This window comes from Micrasema longulum, unplaced genomic scaffold (genome assembly GCF_059751315.1).
Source record: "Micrasema longulum isolate JH-2025_06_02 unplaced genomic scaffold, ASM5975131v1 h1tg000813l, whole genome shotgun sequence".
Taxonomy (NCBI): Eukaryota; Metazoa; Arthropoda; class Insecta; order Trichoptera; family Brachycentridae; genus Micrasema; species Micrasema longulum.
The window spans coordinates 355857-367947 of NW_028278005.1; the positions used below are offsets into that span (position 1 = coordinate 355857).

Here is a 12091-nt window from a genome sequence, read left to right on the forward strand (position 1 = left end):
CATTTTATCAAACTTCTCTGTAAAAAGATTTATTTACTTTTATTTCATTAGGATCAATCCAATGTATCTTATTAAATCTAGTCTGCTGTTGAATCGTTGAATCACAAACGATGGAAAAAGTTAGATGGTTGTTTTTAGTTTAATTAATAAAAAAACATAATTATTTTAATAATTCATATTACTGCAAGGTTTTAGCAAAAACTTTTTAAAAATGTAAAATAAGTGATCTATCAAAGTTTTGGTTGAATTCAGTCAATACAGCGTGTTTCAGCCGTGGTTTTGGTTTTTGCCGAAAATTGGCCGAAACTTCTGCTTAGCCAAAACATTCGGTCGGGATGTGTCGAATTACGTTCGGTTATACTCGGATGCATCTTATAGCTAATGACTCGGCCGCGTGACCTGTTACCTGTGATCTTAAGTTGGTTTCGGCATTCGGCCAGTAAGTGTTGTTAGTTGTCATGTTGAATTTATGCATGTTTTTCATTGTGAATTTTATTCAACAGTTATTTTAATGAACTATTAAGGTTTAACAATAAAAACCCTATTTTGGGCGTTTTGATGTGACTTTCAACTTATTTAAAAAGGTTTTGGTTTCGGTTTCAATTTCGGCCGAAACTATCACAGAAACGAAAATTTGATTTCGGTTTTGGAAGTAAATCTTGTTTTTGTCGGTCGCTATTTATAATTTTATGTCGATAATAGGATCATTGGCCGTGCTGCTTGCACGAAAAGATCTGCCTAGAAAAAACTTTTGAGCAACATTCCTTCTCTTTTCTTCAAGTCCTACAAAATAGTAGCATTAGTTTTGATTTGAGCGTAATAAATGCTACCTTTTATTCTTTGAAATGGCACTGAAATGTTCCCATGGCACACATTTTAAATTTAAAATAAGAACTCTTAATTCGTATTTAGAGCGGTTTGGAATATTCCGGGTTCATGAATATACTTTTTTTATTTTTTTTATTTTTAATGTATTATTGTTCTTATTTAACTTCTCATACAAACTGTTAATTGTACATTGACTAAATTGTAAATTGCTAAATTGTAGTTTCTTTCAACTTACAAAATCAAAGTTTTATTTCCATAATTTAAGTTACAAAACAAATCTAATAGAAAATAATAATAAAAAAGCTTAAGAAAACATAAATCAAAAATATTTGTATTCGTATATCAACAACCCTAAATCAATACGATTAGTCAATAACAAAAAGAAACAAATTAAAAAGAAGAAAAGAGGAGAAATTAAGAAAGAAAAAGTTGAGGTTTCTTCCGTTCGTGGATGGAAGATGATTCCACAGTCGAGCCGCATGGACACTATATGATTAAAAGAATAAAGAAGAATTGTGGTGGATATTAAGGGGTGGTTTTAGAAAAAGAAAAAAGAGGTTAACCATGATTTGATAAGAATTGAAAATTTTCACGGAGGCATAAAGAAGCGTTAGGACTATGAAGTACAGTAAGCAGAAGTGAGAGGAAGTGATAGTTTGTCTTATATATAATATCATTACTTTTCTATACGCATCCGGTGGTGCGTAGATAACTGTATTAGTAATCCAATTACAACATGTCCTAATAAATGTTATTATTTGGAAGATTAGATGCTATTCCATGGACAATTATGTACTGCAATATGAAACAACCTTTAGAACCAACATTCCATATCTCGTCTACTAGAAATTTCAATTTCAGTTTATTAATTTAAGATGTTTATTTGAAGCATATTCAAGGCATACGATTAATATTATAACTAAATTAATTTTCAGCTAGCAGCTTAAAGTTGATATGCTTAAATCTATATTAACGAAAGTAAACTCTTGGCGCACTTTTCCGAAACAAGTTTAGTCCATTTTTGAACCCATTTAGACCACACATTGAGATCAGCCCTGGTGGCAGGTTATTCCAACCCTCAACAACCCTATTGTTCAGGAAATGCTTCCGTGGATTTAGATTGAATCTCGTTTTCTTCAGCCAAAAACTGTAGCCTTAAAGACAAGCATCTTGTTTAAGCTTGAACATGGAATCCAAATTTGTCAAGACACTCAATACACCAACATGCAAATACCAAAATACACTTTCACTTTTACTGTCACCCTAGTATACATTTACGAAAAAATACATTAATTACTAGCGGACCCAATAGACGTCGTCCTGCCCAAAAGTTGGTTTGCCTGTTATTACCTTGGAAAGAGACTTTTCATTGATAAGTATGTACCTAGGAACTTGTTAAGGGTTGAATTTCAAAACTAATTGCTTTGTAAAAAGTATTTATTTTAAAAATAAATAAATGGGAAGGAACTAAAAGGAATGTAAGAAAAAAAATCTGATTGGGATCCATAAAAATCTAATTCGATTTATAAACATCCTTCCAGTTTTTTAAATTGTGCATTCTCAACGAATGCAACCCTGGTAGGTCGATGAAAAAAATATTTATGCTTCTAACTTTTTTTTAACAGATTTGATTGAAAAATGTGAAATGTTTAAACACGCACAACGCAAAGATCTACATTTTGCTGAAAATCACACGTTAATCAGTAAAGCCGTTTAGGAGAAGTTCGGTGACTTCACACGTACGGAAGAATTATAAATAAAAGGTATTCAAAGTTAAAAGAAATGCAAACAACACCGTGTCCGAGCATGCAATAAAATTACTTTAATAATATTTAACGATATGTTGCAGAATTTATGCGGGAGGGTTTAGGAAAGGAAGGGGCTCGAAACCGGTAGACATAAAAAGTTGATAAGTGGTTAAATAATAATATTCACGAACATTAACTTAAATGTTTGGCCACAAAGTTAATGCTTTGAACATGAACAATGTTCAATAACTCTTTAAAAACTTTGACAAATAATCAGGGAAATCGAAGCATTACTGCCATTTTGTTTTTTCCTTCTCTTGTATTTGTAAGTATTTGTTTTTACACGTCTACCTATAAAACGGTAAAGTTTTATATATTTTCTTTTGTTTGCGGGTCTTAGGAGATTGTGTTTGCTTAGATTTACGAGTATTATCAGGTCTACACACTATCTTTTCATGGCGACGGTTTTTAAGAAAGAAAAACAATGTTTTTTTATTAAATGTAAAGCAACAAAACCATTGCTATTCATTCATCAAAACAATTCTTATAAAATGGTTAGGTAATAATTTTACTGTCCAAATATTAGATGTGACGTTTGATAATAATTAATTTCCAAAATTTCAAACCCACATTCAAACTACGGATCATTTCTAACTTATTTTTATTGTTATTCACTTACAAAAATGTTATATTGTTTTGTATTTAAAATTTCTCAATAAAATATTAAATATAAAGTTATTACCTACCTAAAATACAAATGAAAACTGGTTTTAAAATACCCAGACATCGAAATATATTTAAACTGACATAATACAATGTCTGGGTAGATCTCAATCAAATAAGAATTTTTGCAAGGAGTTTTAACGAGTATCATATAACAACAGAGATGGAAAGCATTTTAGATAAACATTCTTTAAGATACCAAAGTTGGCGAACCCCAATTAATAATTCGCTACTCTTGGTAACTTTGCCTTTGCGAGCGAGCCCGGTCTCTTACATCTGGCATGTTAGGTGTGACTCTAGGATTAGCCTCCTGAAAATACTAAGCTATCAATAGAATTAATTATTTTTTCAATTAGAAGCCCATCTGGTGTTTCTTTCTCACACGAATAATATTCAGGGGTAAATGCTTTCCTAGTAATTTAATCTCCGGAGCTAAAATTGGAAGGACGTCAGAAAAAAGACATTTAAATAACAGTTCCAGTCGAAAAGTTTAAAACTTGAAAAAAAAAGTTCAAAAGATGCGTTCGATTTTTTTTCAAATACAATCCATTTGTTGTACATGCACCGTTGCGTAGAAATTATTAAAAAAATATTAATAAGCATTACAATAATAATATAACATCTAAATACATTATTAAAAATAAATCATCATAATATTTTCCAATTCCTTGAAATGTGTTATCACATTTTCTATTTTAACTCATAATATTATAATACCTCAAGGAATATTTATTATTTCGCAACAAAATTTAAAGAACTAAGAGAATGCATTTATATATTTTCTAAAGTGTGACTATTATTTACATTGCGAAAATAATTTAATTGTAACCTAAATATTATTTCTATTTATTATATTTATTATTCATTCATATTATTGTTATCGTTATGATTATAGATAACTCATAACGCGCCAAGATTTATAAACATTGATTTAAATTTGTATTATGGGTTCTTTATATAGCGCACCCAAGATCCTAATTAACCAAGGCCCTAAAAACCGTATTGTGTCCCTTCTTCTCCGCTCCTTTTATCTTCGCATCCACTTATAAGCAGTTTTCGACTAAAACCAAAACGTCAAATCTAATTTACTTTATCACTTTTACCCGAAATAAAAAAACCCTACCTTCTGAAAGAATCAAAAACAAACAATTATAAAAACAAAGATTTATTTCTTTCACATAAACGTGCTTATGTTTAATTATTAATTGTTTTAGTATTTACTTTGTGGAAAAACATTTTAATTTATTTAAATAAAACACTTTGTTTTATTTATCATATACTAGTTTAGTATAGTAACACTACTAGTTTCAGGTATTCTGAATTACCCATTATCAAAAGTAAATATAAACTTAACTAAAATATTCAGATAAATACTTAGGTACTGGTAGGGTCGAGTGGAAAAAGGAAAGAGGTTTTCCTGATACAGGGGTGAAATGAAGAAAGTTTTGTCTTAATTTAATTTTTTTAAGATGTCAATATTTTCTAAGGTATTCATTATAATGCCTTTATTTGTGAGAAAAAGGAAAAGTTTAATTTTATGTGAATGAAAAGAATGGTTTGTATCCAAATATGGTTTGCAAATTTAAAAAAACATATTGGTAGAAAGTTCACGGTGGTGTACGTTAACTCTTATCATTTAATTTCTCGCAATCTCCACACGAAATTTCATACACACCGCTTTGAATTTAGTAGTTTTATCATACCAAACTCATTTGTGGTAGAAAATTACAAAGTGTTTTTAAATGTTTTTTTCTTTTCTATGTGATCACCTTAGAGGGCATTACCCGCGTTGAAGCATTCACTTCCAATATAATTATATGATTGTAATGATGATGAAGACTTAGGTATTTATTTAGCATAAAAACTTATTCTGAAGAAAGTAGTAGGAACGTATTGTTTTTCGTTACCAAATTTTATATGCAAATAACAATATAATCATTATTTTTCTTGATAAATTATGATATCTGCCATAGTAATATACAATTATAAGAATATAACAATTTAAAGTAAAAAACGCATTTCTTCATTCTTCTTTCGCATTGGTAATCTTAATTCGTATTTGATTCTTTAAGGGTATATTTAGTAAAAAATGTTCAGTCCTGCCGAGTTCGCAATTTGGACCACTATGCGGTGTCTAAATAATACAAATCCATGAGAACGGATTAATTAAAGCCCACAGAGCCGATTAAATGAAGCCTGACGAGCCAAATTTACTGAATTTAACAGCCCGCGATAGCTTACTATTATTATATTTAATCACAGATTCATCAATATTCGATGTAAATCGGTTACTAACCGAACTTTTTGGCCCGATATTTAATGTATCTTGAAGTTTATTGTAATTTTGGTAGCATTATGAGTAACAATCGGTATTTTGAGTAACATATTCTTTTTTATTACATTAAGATTGCTCGGGACAACAAAAAATAAATTATGAGACCCAAAAGGTTGATATTACAAGGTGCCCAAAATCCTAATTAATACTTGGTTTATCATTTTATTTATTCAAACAAATACATACTATAAAAAATAAAAAAAACTTATCCCAAACTCTATGAGGCCAAGGACCCTGTGTTGAAATGGAATACAACAAAATGAAAAGTGGAAAAGCAACAAAAAAAATATATATTATTCCATAAACATACATTTATTTCAAAGGGCATCTGGACAACACGCTTAATAGTATATAAATTTATGCAATATTTTTGAGCAGTCTCCTGCAATGGTCTCTTTCCTAAGACAAAATGCAGACTTGTACACTCCTCCTAAAAATGGCCTTCGTTTAAGATAACTTTAAATGTTCATCCAGGACATTGAACAGTCTTGGGGCCACAAAATATAAATTATTCTGAGGAAACGTCGTACGTGTTTTTGGAATAAAATATTTCAAATTGCAAGAAAACCTCGTACGAGCATTCTGCTGGGATCTACTCTTGTAGCCGCATGACCAGAAATATAAAGATGAATATTGAGATTTTAGGCCCAAGGGCCGATCAATTATTGTGACCAGTGGGGCCGATGAAATGAGATCCAAAGGTGCGATTACACAAGCCCGATTTACGAATCTTTTTCCCTGCTAGTTTAAACACGAACTAAAGTTGAAATTTATTGCAGCAGAGAGGAAAACATTTTCGAGAATTAAATATAGAAGTCTGGGCATTTGGAAGCGAAGCTAATGACCTGTAATTGGCTGGTTTAAACAGTTTAATATTGTTTAATAATATTTACTTTCCAGTGGCGTACGTGAACATGGGCGCTTCTCTTTCCGCTCTCGGGCGGTGCGCCGAGGCCGCTTCTGCGCTGAGCAGGGCGGCGCGCCTCGACGGCGTCGGCGTGCGCGACGCGCGCGCGCACGCCGGCGCCCGCGCCGCGGCGCTCCAGCACTTGGGCGCGCTGCACGCCGCGCAGGGCCGCCACCGGAGAGCGCTACAGGAGTACCAGCAGGCGTTGGCGGCGAGACCACCGGACTATAGACCGCAGGTCAGGAAACAACAATATTGGCAGATATTATAACCCCCCATCTTGCATGTGCAGTCTTGTTCAATTTTTTTTTTTTTTATATTTTGTTAATAACATTTAACAAAATAATATTTAATAAAAAATAAATGTTTTGCAAATATCTAATTTATAATCACGTTTTTATCACTTTGATAAAATGAAAACTCGTGTTTAGGGAAGGAGTTCGTTTTAAATTCTATAAACATATACTTATTATATTTGCATTTTATTATACTTGTCTAAAACCGGTTCCGTAATATTAAATATTATATTCTCAAAGATGCACAGTTTTCTACTGTATGAAGTTGAGGATAGGGTAGATCTTTTGTGCTTCTTTTATTTTGATTTAAATGTTTTGAAATTTTCAATTGATTTTAACATTTCTGGAAGATTGTTCAAGATTATATATCTCTATCCCTGAACTCCTAGGGTCAACTACTTTTTCTTTCCTTGGTTCTTCTTTCTCTCTTCTTCCAAACTCATTATCTGATCCCACATTCCTCTCATTTAAATGCGTATAGCATAATGTACCTAAAAAAAAAAAGTATTTACAATAATATGTGCAAGCCTCATCTCGAAAGTAAAAAACAGTTGATGTTTTTAATTTATTAGGTTTTTAAAAAAAAATATTAAATCATATGTAAGTATTTGTTGATATATCTTTACATTTTTTTAGTTAAAGTTTTGACCAATCTCTTCTTTTGCCAGTCTGTTTTTTGATTGGCTAGAAGATACTACTTTGAGCAATAAGTCCTCCAAAGTACTAATTCTTTGTACTTAAAGTTTTAAATAAATTAACGAATAAATAAATATTACAGTTTTTTTCCAACATATGGAAATTGACCGGGATGGAAAACATTTAAGAAAAGGGAATATGGAAATCAAGGCATTTACAGGGTTTATGAGCTGTCATTTTGTCTTCACGCATTTAAACAAACTCAAAATATTGTAAAATGAATAATGATTTAAAACTGCAGTTGAATTGCATCTACGAAAAAAATTAATTACTAAGTTTAGGGTTTTGAGAATTTTATAAATAAGTGGGTTTTTTTCTTTAAATGTTTGTAAAACAGATATTTTCTTAAATATTACATCAATTGAGATGTTATCTAGTTTTGTAAATGTTTCATTTGAAGGGTAAGTTCGTTTAAATTAAAAAAGTAACCTAATAAGCGGTGCTACGTTCATGAGTATGAAGTTTATATTTTGAAGACTTATTTGAAGGTCCTTGAAGTTGTGTATTTTTTTTAAATAATCCATTTGTGAATCAGCATAGAAATGATTAAATGAATATATATTTTATCTTAAGGTATATGCTTTTGAAACCGAATTTAATATAAGTTAACATCATTTAAACTGTCATTCGTGTTTGAAATACGGTCATAAAGAAGAATGAAAATATCCGGCATAAGCCCTCCATATTATTTGCCAAACACACCGTGAAAGGGACAACGAAAGCAAAATAGTTAAATTAAATTAAAATTGCAGTTGACGAATTGAAAAGTTTTAAAAGAATAACTCGTTTTCTGACTATAAACACTGGTTTTCAGTATGAGTTGGCTTTTCAGACTTTCTGGTTGCAGATAGGAAAGTGATGATAATGGATTACAATTTTAACTTTTGTTTAGCCATAACAGTTAGTAAGCAATCAATCAATTATAATAAAACACTAATCATGCTGTAACCGTAACTGTTTTACTTACAGAAATTATTTGCGCTGATGAGTGAAGCTCTCGGCAGACTACAGCGGTGGCCAGAAGCGGATCGGTACAGAGAGGCGGCAATAGCAACTGAAATCAACAGAACTCCTCTAGCCGGCCCTGCGGTATGTATTCAGTAAAAAATAAATCTTAGCCCAAGCCAAGGTATTTTTTATTTCAATGTAATGAGTGTATTTCAATTTGTGAAAAACGATATCGACAGTATTGGGTAACTAAAAATAACGTTTTTATAAATTAATTAAGTCGAAATATTTTATATATGTTTTAATCAAAAATCACTTGACCAAAAAAATAAATTGTTAATGGTTTATGATACCATGTTTCTTTCGTAGCTCAATAATGTTGACAATCTTTGAAAAATATAAAATAATTTTTTATGAACTCATTTAAAAAATTATTTGCATTCATTATACTTATATCTAATTTATATCTGTGAAATTCGATAGATTACGCTAAATGTAGTAATCGTATACACCAAGGTCATGGAATCCAATGTTGTGTATGTCAAAAAAAAATCTCTTTCTCTGTGGCAATATGAAAAAAGTTGACTTTCGTAAAGTTTCTAGTTTAAATTGTAACAAATGGAAGTGCTCATTGTGTAAAACTTTTAAACCACTAAATGAGTTACCCATAACTTCAGCAAATTATACTACACATGGTGAGTCCGATTTTTCAAAAGAATCACTTAACAAGTTTCCAATAATTAATTTGCATTTAGCAATCCGAAATAAGATTATTGCGAAAAAGGTTGAGTTTATAAATGAAATCGAAAAGAATAACGAAAAATTAATTAAGAAATTTTTACTTTTTAAAAATTTCAGAAACAATTGGTACGAAAATTTTTATAACACGACAAGTTGATGCCAAAAAAAAATTAGGGACTCCAGATTAAATTGGCATCTGTCAAGGAAATAAATAATACGCACAAGACAGTTGAAGAATTCGAAAACAGAAAAAATAGAGAAAAAAACATCATGGTAATCTGAAGGATAACCATGAAGATAGCCATGGAAGAATAAATACTAATGTGTCTAAAGTGGGAAAAGTTTTTGAGGAAATCGATAACTAGAAATAAATCATTGTTAATGTAAAGATTGACATTTAAGCTATATTTAAAAAATAAAAAACCACCACACATTCTATAGTACTAACGAAAAAATGTTTCTTTTAAAAAAATCCCAAAATAGCTAATGATCTTACATTTATGCATCAAAATCTTTTAAAACAATTGCGAAGTGAGGTGTCCGATATAAATCAAAAAGGAAAAGACTTGAAGATCAAACATATCATGGGAACTTCTAAAGTTAAATCTAACAAATGGCCAAAAAACTTAAATGTTTTATTTTAATTAAAACAATTTTTAAATGTTTAAATTTTATTTAATATATCGATACTTATAAGATATTTAAAAAAAAAATATAGTCAAATACTACAATAGCTTCAAATGAGGTTCGACCAACTCTCGAATGCATAAATCTGAAAAACCAAAGTACCAGTATAATCATCAAATTTAACTATTACATTTGCGTACATGTACTATTTTCACGAAGCAAAGTATCGCAAAGTATAAGCAAATGTGTATGAGAGCTTCAAAAAGTGATGTGTGCGATGTTAAAATTACATTTTAAGGAAAGTTATATACAATAGGAAAAAGGTATATTTCTTTTAAATTGAAGACGCCACCATATCATGTCGCGTTCGTAAACGAGAATCGATTCCAATCCAGTTTTACATCTTTCTCCGCAGCAGAACAGTCAACAGATGTTCAATACTCGTTTCAAGTGGACATCTTGTTGCTGCGTGTAGCTTGTAAGGCTTAAAGCGAGGAAATCACTAACTAGAAATTTTCCCCGAAATGGAGAACAATTGAAAAATAATGTAACTCCAATGCAACTGTTCTTTAATGGCATATAACATTATTTTTCGAATCCGTAAGGTTCCATTGTTTAAGTATACAGAATTCGCCACTAGGCATAATTATAAAACAAAATAGAAAAATGTTTAAATATTTGATTTTAAGCAAATGAAACATACATATTAAAATAAAATACTCACATTAAACTTATTCGTTTAACTTACAAGAGAAAGAAAAAGAAAAGGGATAAGGCTATTGCTTAAGAAAAAAAACAAAAACACAAAATGATAGCTTGATGCATACAGTGTAAAAACGATATGATAAGATGCCTGATACAGTGTAAAAACGATATGATAAGATGCCTGATATTATTAAGAAGGAAAAAATACTTATTGACAATATTTTGAGTTGGTCTAAACCCTAGTAGACGAAATTTGAATTCAACTCCCTTGGAAGTAATGAAAAAAAAAGTTTTATATTATGTTTATTGTTATAATTAAAATTCATTAATTAGTATGAAGTTAATAGAGTAAGCCTAAATATAATTAAATATATAACGTAAAAAAAGAAATGATAATTAAGTATAGAAAATAAATAAATACTATTACATCGAATTCACATAATGCTCACATGATTTCACAAATAATTACGTGTAAAAAATTCGTTTAAAAACCCCGTCTCACAATAGGTTAACCTAGAAACAAGCGGGCCATTACGAAACAACAAAAAAAGCCGAAACTTCGATTATTCAATTTAAGCAAACAAATTAATATGTTGAAATAATTACACACAGCGTGATATGTGCCTCCTTTAACTAATCGATTAAAAGCTCTAAACTCCAAATAGAAATCTAGACTTCCATAGTGAAGTTGGCCGTGTTTTTTTTTTAAATTGATTTGTTAATGGACTATCAAATTAAGCCAAGAATTTTTCCGGATTTTTTTTATGCACCGTATTATCATCGCTGCGGTTTTTCTAAAGTCTTGTTGTTTTGAAATAACTCCGCCCGTTACGTCACAAGTTCTCGCCGGTGAGGTCTGCTGACATTTCAAAGTATAGCCCCGTAGCGCCAAAATTCACTAATGGTTGAAAAAATGCCCACCGGAAACCGGAAATCTATCACAACAACCATGTAATGATTGATTTTTATTCAACAGGCGCCGTGGCATAGTTGGTCAGATGGCTAACTGTGAAACTGGCGTCGCAGGTTTGATTCCCGCCAGTTGCAAAAAAAAAATCAGAAATATATTTTTTTCAATTAGTCTGGGTATTGTAGTTTATTTTTTATTGCTTCCTTCCATATCTCCTCTATAACACCTGCTGGCAAATTTCAAAAAACAGGATTAGCGGGTTATCCCCCAGAAAAAAGAAACATTTAAAACAATTTTTTTTTACATTTTTCTAGCACTTCGCGTATAATCAAATGCTCTTATTTTTAGCAAAATATTTTTTTATAAAATGTTCTTTACTACTGAACTTCCTTTTGAATTTTTCAGTATACTAATTTTGATTGGCTTATAAAACATGACATTTTATTTTATTTTAATATTTTCACATATTAGTATTAAACCGAGTTACCGTAGTTTGTCTCTGAACGCGGGAATTATTCCTCTATATTGGAATTCAATTCCGCCATCTTCTCTTCAGCCTTAATACCATTTTCCGAAACGATGTTTTATTATCGCCAATCGTATCGTAATAGATTCGGAAAACAATAT

The 12091-nt window shown here is 30.7% G+C and overlaps 1 protein-coding gene across 1 annotated transcript in view; it reads left to right on the plus strand.

Annotated features, from left to right (window-relative positions):
- Positions 1 to 12091, plus strand: part of LOC148278885 (protein O-mannosyl-transferase Tmtc2-like) — a 378152-nt gene that overhangs the window by 334221 nt on the left and 31840 nt on the right. Inside the window, exons 6-7 of the mRNA XM_088230743.1 lie at positions 6535 to 6779; positions 8503 to 8622. Of these exons, the coding sequence (XP_088086869.1) occupies positions 6535 to 6779; positions 8503 to 8622 (365 nt within the window). The remainder of the gene's footprint in view (positions 1 to 6534; positions 6780 to 8502; positions 8623 to 12091) is intronic.